Below are 22,407 nucleotides of genomic sequence, written 5' to 3' on the forward strand. Positions count from 1 at the left end.
AAAGAAAGAAAGAAAGAAAGAAAGATGCTTATCGTATACAGTATCTGTGTAAAGCTGCAGGACTTCATCCACGGTGTAGAGAAAGTATCTCATCAAGCATCTCCACTCTCACACTAAGTCAACACATCTGTCACTCCCCTATGCCACATCCTCATCTACCCCTCCCTCCCTGTATCCTTCCATCCATTCACCACCCCCCCTACCACCAGGCACCCATATGCTTCTTTCAATCCCTCTCCATCCTCACCCCCGCCCCCACTCCGACCCCTTCTCTCCCCACCCGTCAGCCAAATGGAATATTCTAGTGAGTACCGCAGAGGTGGACTGAACCATTGTACGTGTGGTAGGTGGGTGGCAGCAGGGAGGAGTGCTGCAGAGAAAGAAGGAGGGAGAGAGAGGCAGCGCTACCCTCTCCGTCTCTAATCTCTTAGTCCTGTCTCTGTGCGTTGATGGTCTTTATATATATAGTGTTACAGACTGTGAATTAGATTTAAGATAGATTTGTGTGAGGTCAGGACACCATCGACTGGATGTAAACTTCAATTTGCCTCTGTTCTGGTAAGTTATTTTTTTGTAGTTTAAGTCGCTTGTGTTGTTTTTGACTTGGTTTGGTTTGCAAAAGCTGTAGTGTGGTCTATATGTTATGGACAGATCTTCAATTATAAAGCAGAAAATCAGTATTAAATTGAGTCTCAGCACAGAAATTACCTTGGGATATGATTTATTTTAAGATTTTGGAGCACAACTAGATATTTAAAATTATTATAGATGTTGATATGTGCATAGTTCTCAGGTAAAATGCAGTGCAATGTATTTGTAAGTCTTGTTTTTTTAACTTCCAGACTGAGCAGAGTAGATAATGTAATGTTTAGAGTATGAGCAGATCGGACATCAGAACTTTTGCTTTAATAGTACACCCACAGCTCTGTGTACAGGGATTGTACTGTATGTGATGCAGAGAAAAAAACACAGGAGATGACAAACATATTGAGGACAGAGAGTTTGGAGTCCTTAACAAGGTGCAAAGTAAATGAGAACATGAATCTATTAATAACAAGCAGGAAGCACGAAAGCTCCTATTCAGCAGGGATTGCTTGCTAACAGCATTATGTAATCAATGCACACGCACAAACGCAAACACACTTCTCATATTTCATTCTTTCTCTTGCAGTATGTATACTCCATTTAACAGCATGAGCGTTTATAAAATGGAATAAGGACTTTTGTTGGGTTTTTTCGCTGTTACTGTTGACTCATTCATTGTGTAACATTGACTTCCCATCAAACATTTAGAAGAAGAACAGCTGGGCTTTGGTCTTTGTGTCTTTACTGTCTCCCATAAAGGAGCTATGGTAAAGCTTCTTGTGTAGGACTGACTGTAATGTCATGCAGAGTATACATCTGTCAGTGTTGTAAACATGTTTACAGCAAACTATTCATTCTGATGTTAGAAACCATAGAACTTATTTCACTGGTCCAACTGTGTTTTCCTTTACGAAGAGTCAACATTTTGTAGAGTGACATGGTAAAGAAGATGCTGATGTTGATTGACTTCACAACATCAACAGAATATGGCAACAAGTCCTCCAAACTTTGTCACCTCTAAAGCTTTCATCTTCCAAATGACCCATATGGGTGTCTGGATGGCACTGTTTTTTTGTTTTTGTATTATTTATTGCAACACAAAAGGCAGAACATTAACAGGACAAGACAGGAAAAAGAAAACAATGAATACATGACAATGGGATGGCAGTGTCTGCTGCTATGCCAGTTGAAGTTAGCTACACAACTGTGCACCGTCTTACAAAGCTGATAACGAAGCTGCAGACTGTTTGTCTTGTTTGATCCAGTGCCCCTATCAGTAAAACAATATTCACACAGACACATCACATCTTTGTCAGGCAAAGGTACAAAGTACAAGTCTTTAAGATATTTAAGAAACTACAAATACTTTTTCTTGTGAGGACAATCTCAAACTGGCATCAGTTATACTGGCCTGATGTCCTTTTTTTTTTACCGGTGTTGATGTTTTAGCCTGTGTGTTACATACAGTTTATATTACTGCTGACCATTTAAGCATTTTTAAAGGTCCCATACAGTCTAAAGGTAGATGTCCATGTGTTTGTGATTATAAAGCAGGTCTAGCTTCTATATTAATACTGTGAAAGGATCAAAGCCTCAGTCCACAGAGAAATGCACACAGCCTGTATTCAGAAACTGAGCCTTAAAACCAGCTGTCAGGACTTCTGGAACTTTGTGATGTCACAACAAAGCAGTCAACGCTCTCAGCCATGCCCCAAGCCCTGCCCACCATCCAACCTTGTAGGATTTGGTTTCTCTAAGTGTTTAACTGAAATCTGCTATAGGCTCACAGCCTCTCTTCTGATTGGCTGACTGACCTGTTGATGGCACTGGAAAAGTGTAAAATATGGGACCTTTAATGTTTTCCTCTCTTTTAAAAGTACTCTTACACTCATATATTTGTACAAGAATAGTATAGTAAGCCTGACAAAGATGAAGGCAGACATGTTCAGCATGATTGATTACTATGTCATAGACCTATGTCCCTGCAATGTGACTTTCAAAATGTGGTGAAACGAATGTGTGAACAATGCAAAATAGAAGATTTTTGGTAAACATGGAAAAACACTGGCGTGGTCCTTTAAAACCAGCCGATAGCTCATATTTGATCACGCTGCTGTGCTAGAGTGCAGCTTAGGCTACTTCTGCTCTGATTTGAAACAGGAGACTGCACTGTACCTAAGTGTGTGTGTGTGTGTGTGTGTGTGTGTGTGTGTGTGTGTGTGTGTGTGTGTGTGTGTGTGCGTGCGTGTGTGTGTGTATGAGGTCTCTTCCTGCTTTAGATAGGAACGTGATGAATTATTAATCCTGTCTAAGTGACTGGGCTGAATCTGTAGCTTTCTCTTCAGCTTCCTCCTCCTCATGGGTCTGAGCCTGGTTGTTTTTGTCTTTCTACTCGCATAGTTTAATACATCAGTTTCTTTACAAGATCAATAGGTTGAAAAGGTTGTCATCATAACAGACTGTCTGCCAGATACAGCAGAGGTGTAGCATCTGACTGACTGACTGAGTGGTCATATTTTCATTGGTCAGCCAAAGACCTCGTGACTGAGTCGGAGTTTCCCCATTTTCTGTAGCTCTTTTGAATTGAATTGGTGCAAACAGTATCTATCAGGGTTGTTTACATCCTGCAGTGATGGCAGCATAACATTTGAAACAAACCAAACTGAGGCCACCTCTCGAGGAGGTCTCAGTTCGGTTTGCTGGGACCACCTCTTGAGATACGCTTCTCGTTGCAGTTCCCTTAAACTGTGCATTGTGAACACAAAGCGCTCCAAGTTTGCTTCCCCTTTTGCCACTGTATTCTTGTTCTGCCATTGAGAGTATGTTGGCAGGAAATGACAGTAAAAAGGAGGTGAAAGTAACTATGACGATTTGTAGAACAAAATATGAAGCACACGACTAATATTATATAATGTTTTGATGTCTATTTACACAACTCCCTTACAGATTCAATGATGATTTTATTACTGTAGCTTTTGAAGAAAAACGTTATCAAAAGCACCTTTTCATGTAACTACGTAACTATGTAACGGTAAAGTAGCTCCAGTCTCAAAAATGATCACATCACACTTGAACAAGTATCAATCAGTACAAATTCAGTATAAATTCTGTTTCTATTTTTCACTTTCCACTGTCTGTAACTAGAAGTTAGCAGCTGCAGAGAGTGAGAATTCAGACTGGACACTATCATCATTTCTGATGAAACCAAAGCAGAAAACTATTTAATCCTGATAAATGAAGTCAGGCTAGCTTAGTCTTCTGCCCACCTCCTGCTCCTCCTCTTGTCTGCTGAGTCACTGCTGCTGGATGCACAACTATGTCAAACAACTGGATTTTTATGGTTGAAAATTCTTTTCAGACACAAATTTGCTTTTTTGTACTGTGCTTTTCATGTTCAGTGAACAACCAGTCTCCAACCTGAACAGCCACACGAGCCTCTGATACGACCCATAGTTTCCTGAAGCAGCGTCCCTACAGCAGCAGGTGTACCAGACCTTGGTTGTCATGGTTAAAATAATAAACACACTGCATTGAGAGTGGCTTACCTACCTTCATTGCCATGGTTACTATAAAAACGGTCATGGCTTGGTTAGTTTTAGGCACTAAAACTACTTGGTTAGGTTTAGGAAACTAAGGTGATTTGAGTTAAAATAATTCTTCCTCAACATTAGACAATCTTTGTTGTCATGGTAACAATAATAACAACATGGTTAACTTTGTCAAACAGTCATGGATAATAGAAACAACATAGTGCTACTTCCACATGGGAATCGAGCAAAGTCCTGTGTTTTGTTGACCCATGCATCCACCCTGACCTCCTCCTGATGTGAGGACCACATCACCGCTCTTTTCTCTTTGCTCCTGTCACCCAACAACAAAACCCAACTATGGGTCATAACCTGCTACACAAACAACCTACCTTTTTACAGGAGGATGGTCTCAAAGTGAGTCAACAACAGTGCACTGCTGCTGCGTCAATGTTAAAATGATCCTTAAGATACAAATACACAAACGTTAAAAAGGTGGGCAAAACTGCAGGACTGAACCCAATGTTCTTAACTGGGGAGGGAGAGGTGGAGATGACCCTCTGTTGCTCTCAAATTCAAATAAGCAGTGCAGAAAATCATTAACTTGACTGATTGAATGATCAGCAATAAATATACAGTGATGTGCAAATGATGACAATCATCAACAAATGCAATATAATGAAAGGCAGTAAACAACAGTTACATTCAATTCAACTGATGACCCCACAGGACAGAAAGGTTTTCTGTTTTTCCATCTACTCTGTGTTTGGCGTCAAATACAGGTCTAATCTACTTTGTGATCTGGTGGTTTGGTTCAAATATTTGATCAAATGTTCTTTTTGTTTTGAGATGATGCGTTTGGGTCAGATTGTTTGGTGTCGGTTCTGGAGCAGGAGTGTGCGGGCAGAGCTTCAGCTGGCAGAGGGGACTCTGATCTTTAGCCTCTTTCACACAGGACAAAAAACATCTGGCTTTTGTCTTCAATATAAATAAAAGGGTAAAATCAGCATTCACTCCCGGGTCAAATCACTCCACAGTTCACTGGCATTTATTGGCTCCAGCTCTGATCGGCAGTGATATAAGCACACTGCGTGAACACACTAATTTCTGCCCCCTTCCTGTGCTGAGTACAAACACAGTAAACACAGTAAACCTGTCAGCTGCCAAGCATGGTGCTGTTTAACTAGTAACACTGTGGCTGCAGCTTCTGCTGTGAGTGGGCTGTGCTCAATAAGTTTCAAAAACACACAATCACCGACTGAAGCGTCTCACACAGAGGCTCCAACACACTTACAGGAGCAACAACCTGGGGATGAGATACGATGGATCTATACGAAAGCAATCTGCACAGCAGCGGACAGCTATTTGAATCTGTGTGTGTGTGTGTGTGTGTGTGCTCTATTACAGCATGTGATGACGCTGCTCCCTGCAGTTGTGTGCATGTGTCCTTCCAGTCGAACAGAGAAGCAGTCTGAAAAGAGTCAATCACCTTTTTTTAGCAGGTTTACCTGCATTTAAAAAACCTGCTAATACCTGCTAACTTTGGTTTAAAAAAATTATTTGTTCAGCTCTTGGCACAGAAAGCTGTTGATGTTTGAATTTAAATTTTTAATTGATTAATTCATAATTCATAATTCATTTAATTATTCAAGGATATTGGCCAAGCTCTACCCTGCAGGCACTATTGGCCATCTGTGAACTCTAAGTATGTTTTTGCACAGTTCTGCAGGGTTTTCCATGTTTTTCCCAATTTGGGAGTTCTTGATCCAAACCTCACTACCATCCACCCATCCATCCATTTTCTTCAGCGGTGGCAGAGTGGCAGCAGGTGAAGTGAAGTAGATATCCCTCTCCCCAGCAATGTTTTCCAGTTCCTCCTGGGGGATCCTGAGGTGTTCCCAGACTGGATGAGATAGATCATTTCTCCAGCGTGTTCTTGGTCTACCCCGAGGACAACCAGTTGGACATGTCTGGAAGACCTCCAATGGGAGGCATCCAGGAGGTATCCTATCCACATGCTCAAACCACCTCAGCTGGCTCCCTTTGACACGGAGGAGCAGCAGCTCTACTCTGAGCTCCTCCAGATGTCAGAGCTCCTCACCCCATCTCCCAGGCCAGGAGCACACTGGCTGTGTGGCATGTACACAGTGGCTGTGGAACGTCTTGGCTTTAAGTTCGACGCGTCTCTTCCACTATAGTCTCTATCTAGGCTGAACATGAACATGTCACAGACATGAAAAAATATAAATATACTTTTCACTCATTTCAGCAGCTGCATGTGGAGACAGCAGCATCTTCTATAATCTATCATGAAGAGAAATCCAACATTTGAGTATCCTGCAAACACACACACACACACATCACAGGCAGTGTGTTCCCGACGTAAGGCTGAGCCCTGACACGCTGTGGAGGAAATTCATTTCAGTTGCTGCAATCTCATTCTTTTGGTCACTACCCAGAGCTCATGACCAGAGGCCAGAATGAAGATCCATTTAAATCGAGCTCAGCTCCGTCTTCACCGGAACCATCTGGTGTGACACCTGCTTTACTGCTGAAGCTGCAGCCATCCACCTGTCAATCTCCTGCGCCATCCGTCCCCTAACTCATCAACAAGACCTCAAGATACTTGAACTCCTTCACCACCATTTAATAACATTTTAATTACTGGGCAGGATTTCTCCTCCTGTCTTCTCTTTCAGCTCATTCTCAGTCGGGTCGAATGACATTCAGGCCTGAAGAGGGTTAATGTTTTGTCTGCTCAGTCTCTGTATTTCCTAGAGTGAACGGGATTGTTTTTGAAAAGGTCAGTGTTTTGGTCTTTTCCATATTCACAGCTGGTGTCCACGTTTGACTGAACTTGGTGAGGATGTCTCTGCTGTGAACCGTCTCTGGAGGGGGACAGGAGAACCAGGTCATCAGCAGGGTGCACCAGGGGCTGTGGATGATTGCAGATGTTCTGCAGATGTATTCATACACATGATGAAGAGGACTGGGTTCCTGTTGCAGCCTTGTCACCCACGGTGCCGTTTGAAGTAATTGATTCTTTTGTTTGTAAGTTTTATTCTGGTGCACATGTGTTAGTGAGAGCAGAGCAGAGTGGGTCAGATGTGGTCTGACAATCCAACCTGACTTTCAGGTGATGGTGCTGCAGAGCGCCTCGACCACACAGCTGCTGACTCATGTCCCTCTGTAATTCTGAGGGTCATGCGTCGCCACTTTTAAATCCAGGTGTAATGAGATAATTTTTCTAACTTTCAGGAAAATCTTCCACACTTACACACTTTCTGCTGTATCTCAGCATTTTGTTTTAGGATCCATCAGGATCCACCTTTTCTTTTTCTGAGGGTCTTCAATTTTGTTTTCAACTTGTTCAAGAAGTGTAAGAGGTTTTGCTCTGTCTGTTTGTTTGGTTTGTTAAGCCCCTTTTCCACTGGTCAAATAACCCGCTAAGACCTGCTAACATCAGGCTTTTGTTTGCAGTGGAAAAGGGTTTAATCGGCGTTCACACCTGGGTCAAATGACTCTGCAGTGGACACATGTATCCGATCAGCATTAATGTAAACACAAAACCCGGGTGAACCCATTGATTTTCACCCCTTTGCTGCTTTAACGTCTTTCAGAGCACATAGACAGGTCTGGTGGTCAGGTGCTGTTACACCAGATGACCACACCTGATGTTGTGTTTGAGGAACCAGGTGATTTGCTGAAGCGTGGTCTGATGAAGGAGTTTGACTGAGACTCTCTGACACTGACAGAGACAGTGTTCAGACTGAGGCCTCTCTGCTTCCAGGAGGCAGGAGAACATGATGCAGACAGAGATTATGTAACTGAGAAAGCAGCTCAGTGCTGTATGAGACGGGTTTGACTTTATTGTACTTGATAAATTGAGTGAAATTCTGTTTATGGCTGTTTATATTTGTCTGTTAGTTAACAACATATCTCACTGTCAACAGTCTTCAGTGAGATTTGTTGGAAAGTCAGGCAGTGGAACAAGAACTAGAGCTCACAGGTGCAGAGAATACAAACAGTCACTGTTCATAAATCACTTTATGTTTTAAATCTAATGAAGATCTTCATCAACAGTTTGTCACAGCTGTAGATCGTATTTTTGTTAAGGATTTATCGTCTATTTTGGCTTCAAAATTGAGATTGAAAGTTCACTCTTGACCTTTGAAGATGATGTGATGTGACTGAAAGCTCCACAACAGTTACTACATGTGATGATTTTATCTAAAGTTTTTTCAAAGGTCAAAATAACTTTCAGTCTCAGTCCCACTCGTCCTACCTCACTGTTGTCGTCAGGAAAACCAGGTCCTGACTTTCAGGACGCGGGTTTGACTTGTGACCTGAGCAGCGACTGCGTTCAGAGTCAGAAGTTGGAGACGAGGACTCTGACTTTTTCTGTGACTTGTTTGTTAACAAGTGTGTCTTTTGTGTTTGATGTAGCTCTTTTCATTTGTGTATCAGCTCTTTGCCTGAGTGGAGCACTGGAGACTCAACCTTTGCGACGCAGACTCAGACTCAGACTCTTGTAATGGTGACTCAGACTCAGACACTGGGGACTTGAGACTTGACTCCGACTCGAGGTTTAGTAACTCTACTATACCACCGTCCTACCTGAGCAGGAGCTCTGTCCATTTATGATCATTTTACAGGTTTTTTTGTTTGTTTTTTCCAAAGTACTCCAACAAAATTCAGCCAATCTTTACCAATGTGGTAGAACCAACAAATTTAAATATTATTGTAATAAATAAATAAAACAATTATTTGATACATTAAAAAAGAAATCATGGTTTAATAGAGGAGGTAAAGTTGTACAGTGTAAAACTGTTTGTTATACTGGTGCAGATGCAGCTGTGACTGAGTCCTGAAGCTCTTCACCAAAAAGACATGAAACAGTTTAACAGCGGTTCTGGTTGTAGCTAAACGGGCACTAGCATTTACTCACAGTTAATGGGGACCTGATGACTAAACTTACAGAAGATCATCCATCATGAGCAGTGAGGTTTATAAATAAGTGATGGGAACCAACACTGGGAATAACTTGCTGAGGGAGAACCGCTGCTCAGACGCTAACAGCACCAGTGGCTCTGGAGCTCTGTAGTCTCCTTGCGCTCATTCTCTCTCTCGCTGGCCGACACCAGTGAGCTCTCTCTCTCTTTTCATGATGTTGCTGGTGGCTCTGACATATTCATCACAACACATGTAGAATCAGACACTGAGCTAACTGAGGAATAATCTTACACATTTTTTAGAATGAGATGAAGGAACCTATTTCTAACTATAGGTGTTTTAATTTTTCATATTGACTGAATCCACTGTGTCTCTGTTCCTCTTTAGTCATACATGTGTTTTTCTCCTTGGTAATTCATTTGGATGTTGATTTCATGCAAACCTCACTCCTGCTCACATATACAGATACAAACAGCTGAGATTCTGAGTTGTGATGAAGCTATGTTATGAAGCTCCTGCTTCTTTGCATTAAGGGAGCTGGTCAATTGGTAAGACTGTGTCTGAGGACTCTGTTTGTTCTGGAGAGAAATAACTTGGAGAAGACCTTAAGGCTGAATAGGGACAGTAGAAGTCCTGCATTTACCATCAGTGTCTGATGGAAAGACAATATTTTTAAATGTACAACCAAACAATGTTAAAGAATATTATTCATTCTTTATCGTGTTTTCTTGTACTCTGTAAATTAACTTTTCCTGACTGATATTTAGAGGGAGAAGAAAAGGTTAAAGTTGCTGAAAGCTGCAGAAGCTCTGCTGACTCTGGTATCAGATTAACTATGTGCTTTATTAGGAGAGAGATGGTCAATACAGGCTGATAAAGCTGAGTCAGTCATGTGACAGCGAGTCTAACCCACTCTATCCAGACTTTAATTTCCTGCTGGCCAGCTACCAGTGATGAAACAACCATCACTATTCACCTGCCGATCATATAATTTTCTACTGCTGCCTCATCAGACTTTCTATCACTCTTTCTCATTCTGGGTCTTTCACTATCAATAATCTGTTTTTGGTTATTTATTATGTATAAGACAGATATGCAAAATAAGAGAGAGATTGAATCCACTGCCATAGATTTAAAAAAGAGATAAGCTACAGAAATCCTTTGTGTTATCATCTTAGCCTGTTGTTTTTGTGTTGATCATTATTTATTCATTGTATTCGCTCTTCTGTGTTTAATCTGTTTAATGTCTCCTCCCCTCAGCTTGAGATGATGATCTCATTTACACATTGCTGAGCAGGCTGCAGCATTAATAAACAGTTGATTGGTATATTTGTCCTTAGCCTGGTGGAGTAACTGTTCATATGTGTGAAGAGGTTTACAGCATCTCTAAGTGGTCTTCTCTCCTCTGGACAACTGTAAAGCTCCTCTGTCGGGCTGCGTAAAGTAAAACCCTTACAGATGGTCCAGAATAAAGCAGCCTGTCTAGTCTTCAGGGAGCCCAAAAGGTCACATGTCAGTCCGCTACTCATGGACCTACACTGGCTGCCCATGCCTGCCCGAATCAAATTGAAATGCACAGTATGTAACTTCTGCAGTTAGACGTCTCTCAATCATGTTGGGTGATGTCATGAAATAGCATGGGATCATGGAAGTTGTTGTCTTTACCACCATTGCTGTAAGTTTTGCTGTAAGAGTTTTTTACTGGCAGCTGAATTATCTGCAGTAATCTCCTCCTCTCCATAACAAAGGGACCAACAGATTGAAACCTATAGAAACAATGAATATGTTTCACTTTAAAAACAAGCACTTATATGACTAACAAATGGAAAGAGACAGGCGAAATGACATGTCAATCAAAATCAGAATCCCTGTTGCTCAGCTGGTGAGATGGCAGAGTAGACAGCTGTCTGGTTGAGTGACAGAGACTGTCAAATAGTTTCAGTACATTAAATGAAGGAAGATTCCCGTTAATGAGTTTGACCTTGTGTGTAAAAGTACATCTGAAGCATTTATCCAGAGGGGATGAGTGTAGGGACTCACTGGAAAGTCTGCAGTTTGATTCCCAACTCCTCTGGCCCACATGTTGAAACGTCCTGGAGCAAAATATTGAACCTCCGTTGTATCACTGGTGTGTGAGAAGTCGTGCTGAGCGATATGACATAAAACCAATATCATGATTATTTCAAACTTTTACATCAATTGCGATTAATGAACAATTACTTTGGCACTTATCCATCTCTCTCTTTTGTTGAGCCATGCACTCTTCATATTCTGCAATGTGATTGTTTTATGATTAAACAAACTGCTGGTGTTAACTTTGGGCTCTGAAATAGTTTTTTCTGCAGTGTTTGCTTTTGATTTCTTTTTGTTTGGTGTCATCTTAACTGTAGACAAAATGAGCCCAAATGACTGACACATCCATATCACCAGTTTAGCTTTGAGTGAACTCGGACAAATATTAGTTGGACGGGACAGAGACACGTAACTGAACAGGAGGGAGTATTTTTTGTTGGACTACAACAGCAAATGTCTCTGACTGACTGACTGAGTGAGTGAGGGTCCTTCCACCACTGCTCAGTGGAGTCCACAGTCTACTTCATACAATCCACTATGACCTATTCTACATATCAGACAGAGGGAGTTCGACATAAAGACGTGCCTCGTTGTTGTTGGAAGTAAATAAAGGCTAAACAATTCTGGATCCTAGACAGAGGCTATGTGAGAGACAAAATAAGAAGGATAGTCTGTTTTGGGGTGGTTGCCCCAGTAGCTGACCTGGTAGCGTGCATGCCATTTGGGTTTAGTCTTTGCCCCAGTGGCCTGAGTTCAAGTCCAGCCTCTAGCACTTTTATACGTGACATCCTCTCTCTCTCCCATCTCTCATTATGACTGTAATAAAGGCAAGAGCCTGAAAAAGTAACTTAAAGAAAAGAAAGATAGTCTCGGTCTTAATTTAAAATATAGTTGAAATCATAGCATCATCTTTATCTTTCATTCATGTGTTTTCTCAGACAAATCGCAGTTATAAAATCAGGATTGGACCATAGTGGTCCAACCACGTATTATGTTTTGACCTAGTCTTGTTTTAAGGGGACAGTTCATGAACTGGGAAAATAATTCACCGAATTAACCGACATGAGCAAGATGAAGGTGTGAGAGTTTCTAAATGTCGGTCTTGATCCTTTCTCAGTTAATGAGTGAATGTGGGTTGTTGTGTAAAGCACTTTGAGTGGTTGATAAGACTAGAAAAGAGCTGTGTAAGTGCAGTCCATTTACCATTTATGTAGTAGAGCTTAACAAACAGTTGAACAAGTGGAGCAACCCAGTGGCCATCACCCCAACCACTAATGGTGTGGTGCTGTTATCCTGATGGAGTAATGGTCTGTCTTCAAGAGCCTCAGAGGTTTATGAAACCACACAAACACACAAGACAGACGGGGCACTTCTGTATGTATCACAGGCTCTAATGTAATCTAACACTGCTGGTAGTCTTAGTCATTTTGGAATCAAAGCCTCTTCTTTGCTCTCACATCATAAACCTCACTGGATAAATAAATTATCTGTGGATACATGTTGTTGGTACTAAATATGACACCACTGACTCTGAAATCCTAATCCCTGGTTTATCTACTGATACAGTGGATGGTGATACCTACCTTCTATGGCCGTGTCCCAGTTTGTTATCAGGTAAAGGTGAATGCATCACATTAACTGAGCCTATGACAACATTCCTGCAGTGATGATGATGATGATGATGATGATGTAAGTGTAAATAATGAAAGCTAGATATGCACCCCACTTCAGACAGGACACTTTATACAAGTTTATACTGTTTATTGCAACAATAATGTCACACTAATATTCATGTGATGCTCTGGTGCAGATCTGAGCAACCTGACACACAGTCGACTGTCTCTGAGATTTTTGCCTCCGCCCCAAGTACAACGTACTTCAACACTTCATCGTGGACAGTTTTCATTTGGACTATTTCTTCAGTAGAAAACATGCTGACAAAAATCGATAGTTTATTTTGTCTATTATCTTATGATCTCTTCACCTCCATTGTAAAGGTCACTGGTCACTTGGTTGGCATTGCTGAGCACTGACCACAACTGTACCACCAGTCTCCTGTACATCTGTTTTCGCTGTTCACTGCCTTGTTATCAGTCACTGGGGCAACGTTAGTGTCTGCCGGTGCTCTCAGTCTCTCCCTCTCAGCAGACATAGGTTCATACTCTTTGTCCTGATCAGACTCTGCCCCAGACGTCTTACATTTCTCAAGGAATTTTACTTCAAAATCAAGAGGTTGTGATATGTATCTCATCAAAGTGGCCTCTGTCTTACAGTAACTGCTCTACATATCCTCCATCCAGTAACTACTACTGCCCATATTTATCATAATAAACAAACATGTCCCTCAGTACAACTGTGTATCTAACTGATGTGTTTTTAATAGTAACACTGGAGCTCTATGGTTCAGACGAATGAGCTAAAACACATTTTGAAAACCTACACGATAAGTGGGATATGTTCATAGTTGTTTTGTTTTTTTTGTGAGATTTACTGACAGTAACAAAAATATCATGAGTCATCAGCAGTGGCTGTGGCTCATGAGATAGAGCAAGTAGCCTATAATTGAAGGGTGGATTCCCGACTCCTTCTGTCCAAAGCCCCTTTGGTCAACATACTAGGACCTTAAAAGCCCCTGATGAATGTGTCATCAGTATGAATGATTGTGCGTATGGGACGAATGAACATGTGTGTGAATGGGTGAATTTCAGTTGTAGCAAAAGCACTTTGAGTGCTCAATAACACTAGAAAAGCACAATGTGAGTGTAGATAAGTGTGGTCCATTTAGCATTTAAGAGCCTACTTCACACTATGTACTACACAATCACACACAAACAAAGTGGTACTTCTATATTTGTGAGGACATTCCTTGAGATTATGGATTTCCTAGCCCATAACTATAACTCTTACCTAAGCCTAAACCTAAACCTTAACCGTAACCTAAACCTAAATCTTATTCTAACCTGAAGCCTAAAACCAAATCTTAACCCTCAAACTTCTGATGTGTGTCAGACAGTAAGAACCAGCTAAACTGTCCTCACTCTATTGGGTCTGTAACTCAATCTGGTCCTCACACACATGATGTTTCTATTTGTTTGAGTATTAATTTTATCACCATTCCAACAAACAGTGTTTGTTCAGGAATTTGCCTTGGAGAGCTGACAGACATGACAACATTCATCACAACACGCTACTAATAAAACCATAAGAACATTTTGAAATAAATAAAGTCCCATGGGTGAATGGATGGTTGTGATTATCTCTACAGTTTGAGGCTAATCACATGTGAATGCACAACAGTTCATGTCAAGGGATATTACATCATGCAGTGACCATCATGCTGTGACCATCTGCCCTGTTCCCCAAACCCTCCCACTTTCTCTCTCTCTCTGTCTTTTAAGAATAAATGAACCTTACCTTTTGTGTTTTCAGGGGTGAAACCTGAAGATAAGATCTGTCTGGACTCCGGAGTCTCCACCAGCACCACAACAACAACTGAAACCAGAAACTGAGACAGACACATTTCAACGAAGTGGTTGAATTTGTGATGTTAGATTACATCATCATCACATCATCACTATCTAAAAGCTCTAAAAGCACTGTAACTAAAGCATAACTTTAGTTTTAAGGTGAATTAACTCATCATGTTTATATAAAAATCAAAAATCAAGTTTATCTCAGTCACTTATCTCTGAATTTAAAACCAGACCAGACATAACTAACAAGCCACACAAAAGACTTACTGTAGAATCAGCTGTCATCTGAGCAGGGTTAGTAAGCCAAGATGGCTGACCCCTACCAAAACAACATGTACCAACAACAAGGGGGGGACAGCTATGGGACTTACGGAGAAGGCTACAACGACTACCCTCCCCAGGAGGAGGACGCAGCGAGCGATGTGACCGAAGGCCACGATGAAGAGGATCAGATGTACGAGGGAGAGTACCAGGGGATACCACATCCTGACGAGGTGAAGGCTGCGCAGAGAGCTGCACGGTGAGACACAGCATGTTTGTTCTTCTTCTTGTGTCCATGTACCAGAAACTTGTGCAACCGTGGCTGCAGACCGTGGTCTCACCTTTTCAGACCCATAACTTTGGGCCCTTAACTTAATTAACATTCAGAACAGTCACATTTTCTTGACATGTTATTCACTCTCTGTTTGTCTTAGAACTAAAGACCGAGCAGGCAAAGGCGGCATCTCTGAACTAGAGGAGTTATCTGAACAGTATGAGGCCATCATGGAAGACTGTGGCCACGGGAAGTTCCAGTGGACGCTCTTCGTGGTGCTGGGCTTGGCTTTAATGGCTGATGGAGTCGAATGTTTTGTGGTGGCTTTTGTTCTACCATCTGCAGAAAAGGATCTGTGTCTGTCCAACGCAGAGAAAGGAATGCTGGGTAAGAGCTTTAATGATTGGAGTTTCTTTGTGAGACTTGTTTTTCTGAGAGACGTGTTGGTAAAGTCTGGGCTGTGCTCAACACTTGTCTTGATACAACCCAATTAGGAATCTATACCAGTGAAAAGTTATGGAACAGCTGGAGCAGGCTGTGTTACTACATCCTCACTGCAGGAAGTAGGCAAGAAAAATTCAACAAAGGAAGGAAGTAACACACAGTAGGGGCCCCTACTGAGCGTGGACCCTGAGTGAGTTGCACCCTCTGCTCCACCCATGGTTGAAACTCTTCCTTCACAGATGTTTCACATGAAGCCTTCCAGCAGCTGCCTCGTTTCCCACCTGAACTTCCACCACCTCATCACGCAACTGTCTCCACTTCCATAATTAAACCCCCCAGTAAACAAACTGTACCTGCTCGTTTCACTCACCGTTTTCTTCATTACTGCCTCCTTCCTGTTTCTGACCATTATTTTCTGTCTGCTCCTTTTGTACCATCAGCGTAATCCCAGTGGGGAACACATGCAGAATAAAAGCAGCATACAAAATAAGCAGACAGTATTATATTATCTGTGTTATGAACAGAATAAAACAAAATCTGACAATGCAGCAGTTAGCTTTTTTGGATTTTGCTGACTGTCATTTTAAACTCAGTCACTGTTGTAATTCCTGGTCTACTCCATGTTCTGTATGGATGGATGGATGGTACTTTGATCTGATTTTGCTGCTGTTCTGTATATTTGTTGTTTTATAGGTTAGATTCTCTCTCAGAACCCTTCATCAGTCTCTTTTCATATTCATCAGCATCAATGGCATTGAGAATAAGTTTAAGACAATTTAAGAAGTATTTAAGAAGTCTCATATATTACTCAAAGTATAAGTTTGAGTAATATATGAGAGTCATAATAGTAAACCAGTGCAATAATGAATAAGATTCATCCTGTAATTAAAAATATTTTTTTAATGCTGTTATCTCAAGATAATGACATATTATGTGGAGAAAACAATTTATTGAACCATTTATTAAACTTTTTTTAATCCTGAGATAACAGGAGAATTTGAATTTTTGTTTTCTCATGATATTATGCCGTTATCTTGAGAAAACCAGCTTTGTTATCTCGAGATAACAGGATAAAAAAATCCTCAGCTTCTGTAGATTACAGCCACACAGTTCAGATCATTTTATAGTTTTTCAGACTGTGTGGGCTTCATGACAGCATCACTGACCTGTTCTACAACATTAAGTTTTATTGTCATCTACTTATTATCTTAAATTATCATAATCAAACCTTATTACAAACTGTGTGAAATGATGTGTTTTGACATTTAGAATGAGGTTGATGTAATAACACACACATACACACACACACAGGCAGCCAAAGGGAGGGTCACTGATTTCCTGCAGCAATCGTCAAATGACTCCTGCAGTGTAATCAGTTAATGGGCCCTGAGGAGGAGGCAGGAATGAATCAGCTGCTTGGACGAGGAGTGTGTACGATAAGATGGTGTTTGGTCCATATACACTAATTGTAGTTGTATGCAGTATGTGAGTGAGTGTGAACATTTCTTTATGTATTGAAGTTGAATGTGTGTGTTACACATCTGAATAAGCTGTATGTAGATGTTGTCTTTTAGTTGAGCAGGAGAGGAGGAGGAGGAGGAGGACGAGGAAGAGAGGGAGGAGAAGAGATGAGGAGTGATTAGGAGAGCAGAGATGAAGAGGAGAGGGGAGGGGAGAAAAAGGAAGAGCAGAACAGAGCAGAGGAGAGGAAAAGAGGAGAGAACAAAAAAAGACGAGAAAAAAGAGGAGAGTAGTGGAGAAAAGAAGAAGAATTAAAACAGGAGCAGAGGAAAGGAGGCAAAAACAGAGAGATGTGGAGAAAAGAAGAGAGGAGAGAATGAAAAATGGAGGAGCAGAGAGGTGTCACACTGATCTGTTGTAGACAAAGATGAGAGATTTGAAGACGCACTTTGACTCCACTTGCAGATATGCATACATTTATATGAATAACATATAATATCTGTTTATAAAGTGTGTGTGAGTGTGTCTGTGTGTGTCACTGACATTCACAATGATCATTTTATCATTAATATATGTGATATCCAGAAGTTATGTGTGTATTTTCTACCATTGAACTTCATGTGAAGGTGATGTCATTGAAAGGTCTGCACTGGTAACCAGTAGAAACTGGGCTCATGCTCGTTCCTCTCAGTCTGTCTGTGTGTTTATCATCAGTCAGTCTTTCCAAAGCCCTCAGCAAACAGCCGACTCAGCAGCAGACTGGGTGGTGGTGGGTGTCACACAGAAACAGGGATACTTTCTCTCCAGCTTTTTCTCTCTCTCTCTCTCCCCATCTGTCCATCTCATTATTCCTCCGTGCTGACGAGTGTGTTTTCAAATCGTCTGTACATCGCATTGTCTTGAACCTCGGATGTCAGATACCTCAGTAACACCTTGAGGAAATTTCTACAAATCTGGCACAAACATTCACTTTGACTCAAGGATCAGCTGATTAGAATTTGGTGGTCAAAGGTCAAAGGTCATTGTGACCACACAAAACATGTTTTTGGCCATAGCTCAAAAATTAATTCACTAATTATGACACAATTAAAGTCAATTGTCTAACAGGATAAAATGAAGTGATGACATTTTATATCCAAAAGGTCAAAGGTCAACTTCACTGTGACATCATAATGTTCTGCAAAAACACTCCTGGCCTTTATTCAATGCTGTAACTCAGGAAGAGGAGATTGTGACCATATTTCCTGCCTATTGACAGGTTGGTGGAAGAAAAACAACTGTGAGATGGTGATTCTAGTTTTGTAACTGCAGTCACACAGATACTCTGAGACTCAGCTGTGGAGCAGGGTTTTTTTCACATATTCGATATCTGGTGCAGTTGATTCACCTGAGATCCATCTGGTTGATCTGAGCTCCTACATATCCTCCACCTCCACTCTCTCTCTCTCTCTCTGTCTGTTTCTTCTCCTCCTACACTATCCTCCTCTCACTCCTGTCTCACACCCCCTCCGTTCTCCCACCAGTTTGGCCCAGAGCAGTGTTTCAGAAAAAGAATGTGTTTGAGTTGAGTCAGCAGACACAGTCAGTGATCGATACTCTGTCCTGACCTTGGAAACAGCGTCTCAGTGCTGCTCCAGATTCCAGGGACACAGTTACAGAGAACAGACGACATTATAGCCTCACTATGACAGGGCCTGAGGAACTGAAAGTTGTCGTCTTCATTTATTTAAAGTGATGCGTGTTTTGTACAGTAAGTGTGGATGCGGTGTTATAATTTGAGACCCAACATGATGAGTCACAGAGTCAGCTCCCCCCTGTAGCACAGCCATCTGCAGACTGAGGTGTAGTGTTGCCAGTACCTGGCAGCAGTCCGTGTTGTACTCGATGGAGGCAGACACACACACTGCTGTCTTCAGATTTTAAGGCCAAAAGAGCTGAGTGTGCTGACATGATTTCTATCTAAGGCGTAGAGATGTCTGCGAGAAAATGGATGAGCAAAGTCAATGTCAGGTGTTTGGTTCACACAGTCCTGTCATACACTGTGAGTGGGGGGGGGGGGTGGGGTTGGGAGGGGGGGTCCCTTTGCAACTTTGACCTTGGTGACCTTTTCAGATTGAGCTTCTAAAAGGGCCATCGCAATTTTTTCAGTAAAGACTGTCAAATGTAAAACCTGCCAAAGCCTTACAGTGATAGTTGGGGTTATGAGTTGGGGTGTGAGGCACTCATCTACAGTCAGATCAGCTCTCAGCTTAGAGAAGCAGCAGGGGCAACAGTTCAGAAGCTGCTGTGGACGGGGTCAGCCACAAAAAAAAGTGATTTATCCACTTTTAAAAAATGTCCACAGAAAAAGAGCTAACATCAGTTGAAGTGTTCGCTTTATTCTGAATATTTTTACAGTTTTATCTTGCTGTCCAGGACATGGATCAAGTAGACAGCATAATAGATGATCTCCAGTTCTCTCCTTTACTCAGTATTTAACATTTAGCATCATGAACACCTGGCCGGATGAATACTTCTCTGACTGTTCTGTCTTTGGTCTTTGCTTCTAATTTTCAAGCTCAAGAAACATGGTAGCTGTTCTGAAACTGTCATATTTCTCCTCAGCTAGCCACTCAAACCAGTTAGCTGCTGTAATACATCTGAGGTTTTGTAAATCAGGCCATGGCTCATATTAGCACCATTGTACAGTTACAGTGTTACCACAAAATGTAGTTTTGATAGAAAAGGCTTTGGAGATTGAAGGAGAATCACATTTTTATCTTAATATTCACTGACTGGTCAGTGAATATTAATATTAATATTATATATTAACATCACAACTCCTCTCTTTACCATGTTTAGTCAAATTACGGTAGTTATAAATCTTCAAACATTTCTAAACAACTCAAAACAAATCTTTTATCAGTGATTGAGGTTTTGACTGTATGAAGCTTTAAAAAGATAAACAAATGCTGTATGTTCCTTGTGATTTTATCACTTGATGTGAGCCCACAGCCAGTCTCAGTTTCTCTCTGTGTTTCTCTCTGTGTGCAGGCCTGATCGTGTTTCTGAGCATGATGGTGGGAGCTTTCGTGTGGGGAGGCCTGGCAGACAAAGTTGGCCGCCGGCACTGTCTGATCGTGGCGTTGGCTATAAACTGTATCTTTTCCTTCCTGTCGTCATTCGCCCAAGGCTATGGCTTCTTCCTCTTCTTCAGGCTGCTGTCCGGCATCGGGTAACGATCACAAACACACACTTCAAGAGCCACATGAGAGGTCTTTGATTAGAGCATGAACTAACGGTGAAACAACGCACAACTGCCCAAGTTACACTTAGTTCCTAAGCATCCAGCTTTTCTTAAACTATCCACTGAAAACAGAATTACATTATATTGGTAGCTTTGTTAGCTTTGTTATGTCTATTGGCTATAGCTTTGTTAAATAACAAATATTGTAAGTGTATATTGTAAAAAATATTGCGGATCAAACATATAACATTTAACATTTTGAATCTGTTGAAGTAGTTTGTTTGGTTGGAGAGAAGATATCTGTTAAGACATGTACTTTATTTCACTCAGTCCAGGAACAAAACAAGTGAATCGTGTTGCTGTTAAGTGAACACTGTAAAATGTCAACTTTTGGAGATGAACATCAATAATAATCAATTTTTAAAAAATGACAAAACAAACAAGAATATCTCATTGTATCTACCTGAGGAAAACCATTTCTACCCTTTTGTGTATCTCCTCAGCACAGCACAGTGCAGCTCTCTGTCCAGAGTCACCAACATACTGTAGACAGAGTAGAAACATTTTCCAAATGCAACTGAGAATTCTTTTAATTAGCCTCCAGAAAAGTTTGTAAAATTTACGAATAAAAGTTTTGTTTTCACATTTAATCACTTTTATTTTCATCAGTGTGAAAAATTGTGTAGTATGTAAACTCCTCCTCTGGTCTTTAAACCTCCCACCTCTCTGGTGTATACACACACACACACACACATGCACACACACATATCATAGACGCATACAATACAAACTTATTTATATATATATATATAATTTCCTGTTTGTATATTCCACAGATCTTTGAAAGCCTTCTAAAGTATCATACGAAGCAACAAATCAAGCTCCACACAGTCCATATGCAGAGGCTCCATCCCAGAATAACTGTGGTCCACAGGGAGACACAACTTAGAAATTAGGTCACACACAGAGCGCTTCTTTGGACATATGCAGCACTTTTTCTACCATACAGACACACATGATATATTTGGGTTGCAGTGACAACACATTCTACCTCCCGAGCCACAGGGAAATTACTCTCAAAGATGGAACCTTTAATTCGAAATCTCCTTCTTTTTTTTTTTACAATTGACTGTAATTATTCCTCCATTATGTTGATCATGTTATTTTGTGGTTGTATTGATTCTCTCTCTCTCTCTCTCTCTCTCTCTCTCTCAGCATCGGTGGCACGGTGCCGATCGTGTACTCGTACTTCTCAGAGTTTCTTCAGATGGACAAGAGAGGAGAGCATCTGTCCTGGCTGTGTATGTTCTGGATGATTGGTGGGATCTACGCCTCCTTCACTGCCTGGGGCATCATACCCAGATATGGTGAGAACTCTAAAACAGCACAGTTTAGACAGAACACTGAACAACATTTCATATAACGCTGCCTGAGGGGAAACTGGGTCATTGCACCGTCTGATGAAGAGTTTTGAGATTGTACATACCATTGGCACCTTTACTGTATCACATAGTTTTTAAAAAACTGAAGCAGAGAAAAAGTTCCTGTGACTGTTGTTTATCATGTCTTATATAAATATATAACCTGTCTCCTAGACATCTGGAACATTGTGCAGATTTGACCATTTTACTCTTTTTGATTGTTTGTGTGTAAAATGACTGCACCATAGACTGCTTAGTTTTAAATGTCTTGAGTATTTGCTGCACTCTGCCTCCCACAGTCTGATGTAAAAGTCCCTGCAGCCAGAGAAAACTGTGCGTTCAGATCATTCAAACCATAATGTAAATACTGTTGATATTTCCATTTCATTTCTACAATACTGTAATTCAGACTCAAGACTGCAGAGATAGATTTATTGATGATTTTTTTCACCTCCAGCCTTTGGTGAGCAGATCCATCAAGATGCATGAAGCTATAAATCCAAATGCAGTTTAGTTCTGCTGCCTCTGTTGTTTCTGTTTCAGCTCACAGTGATACATATTGGTGCAGGAGCTGTGTTCATTTATTTACAATAACTGATCACAGGTGTGATTGGTTGTACCTACCTGGTGGACATTTGAACTTTGCCCTCTAGACCGTGTACATCCAGGTCTGGTGTCCTCACACAGCTCCCTGCAGTGGTCTGCCCAC

The 22,407-nt window shown here is 41.2% G+C and overlaps 1 protein-coding gene across 1 annotated transcript in view; it reads left to right on the top strand.

Moving 5' to 3' along the window:
• The first annotated feature begins 390 nt into the window (after positions 1-390).
• The window catches only part of LOC139628766 (synaptic vesicle glycoprotein 2B-like), a 33,142-nt gene continuing 11,125 nt past the window's right edge, over positions 391-22,407 (top strand). The window contains exons 1-5 of the mRNA XM_071490809.1: positions 391-558; positions 14,568-15,131; positions 15,307-15,533; positions 20,085-20,265; positions 21,493-21,644. Coding sequence (XP_071346910.1) covers positions 14,920-15,131; positions 15,307-15,533; positions 20,085-20,265; positions 21,493-21,644 — 772 coding nt within the window. The 5' untranslated portion in view covers positions 391-558; positions 14,568-14,919. The remainder of the gene's footprint in view (positions 559-14,567; positions 15,132-15,306; positions 15,534-20,084; positions 20,266-21,492; positions 21,645-22,407) is intronic.

Source organism: Trachinotus anak, unplaced genomic scaffold (assembly GCF_046630095.1).
Source record: "Trachinotus anak isolate AG129_WGS33_773 ecotype Australia unplaced genomic scaffold, CSIRO_AGI_Tana_v1 ptg000002l, whole genome shotgun sequence".
NCBI lineage: Eukaryota > Metazoa > Chordata > Actinopteri > Carangiformes > Carangidae > Trachinotus > Trachinotus anak.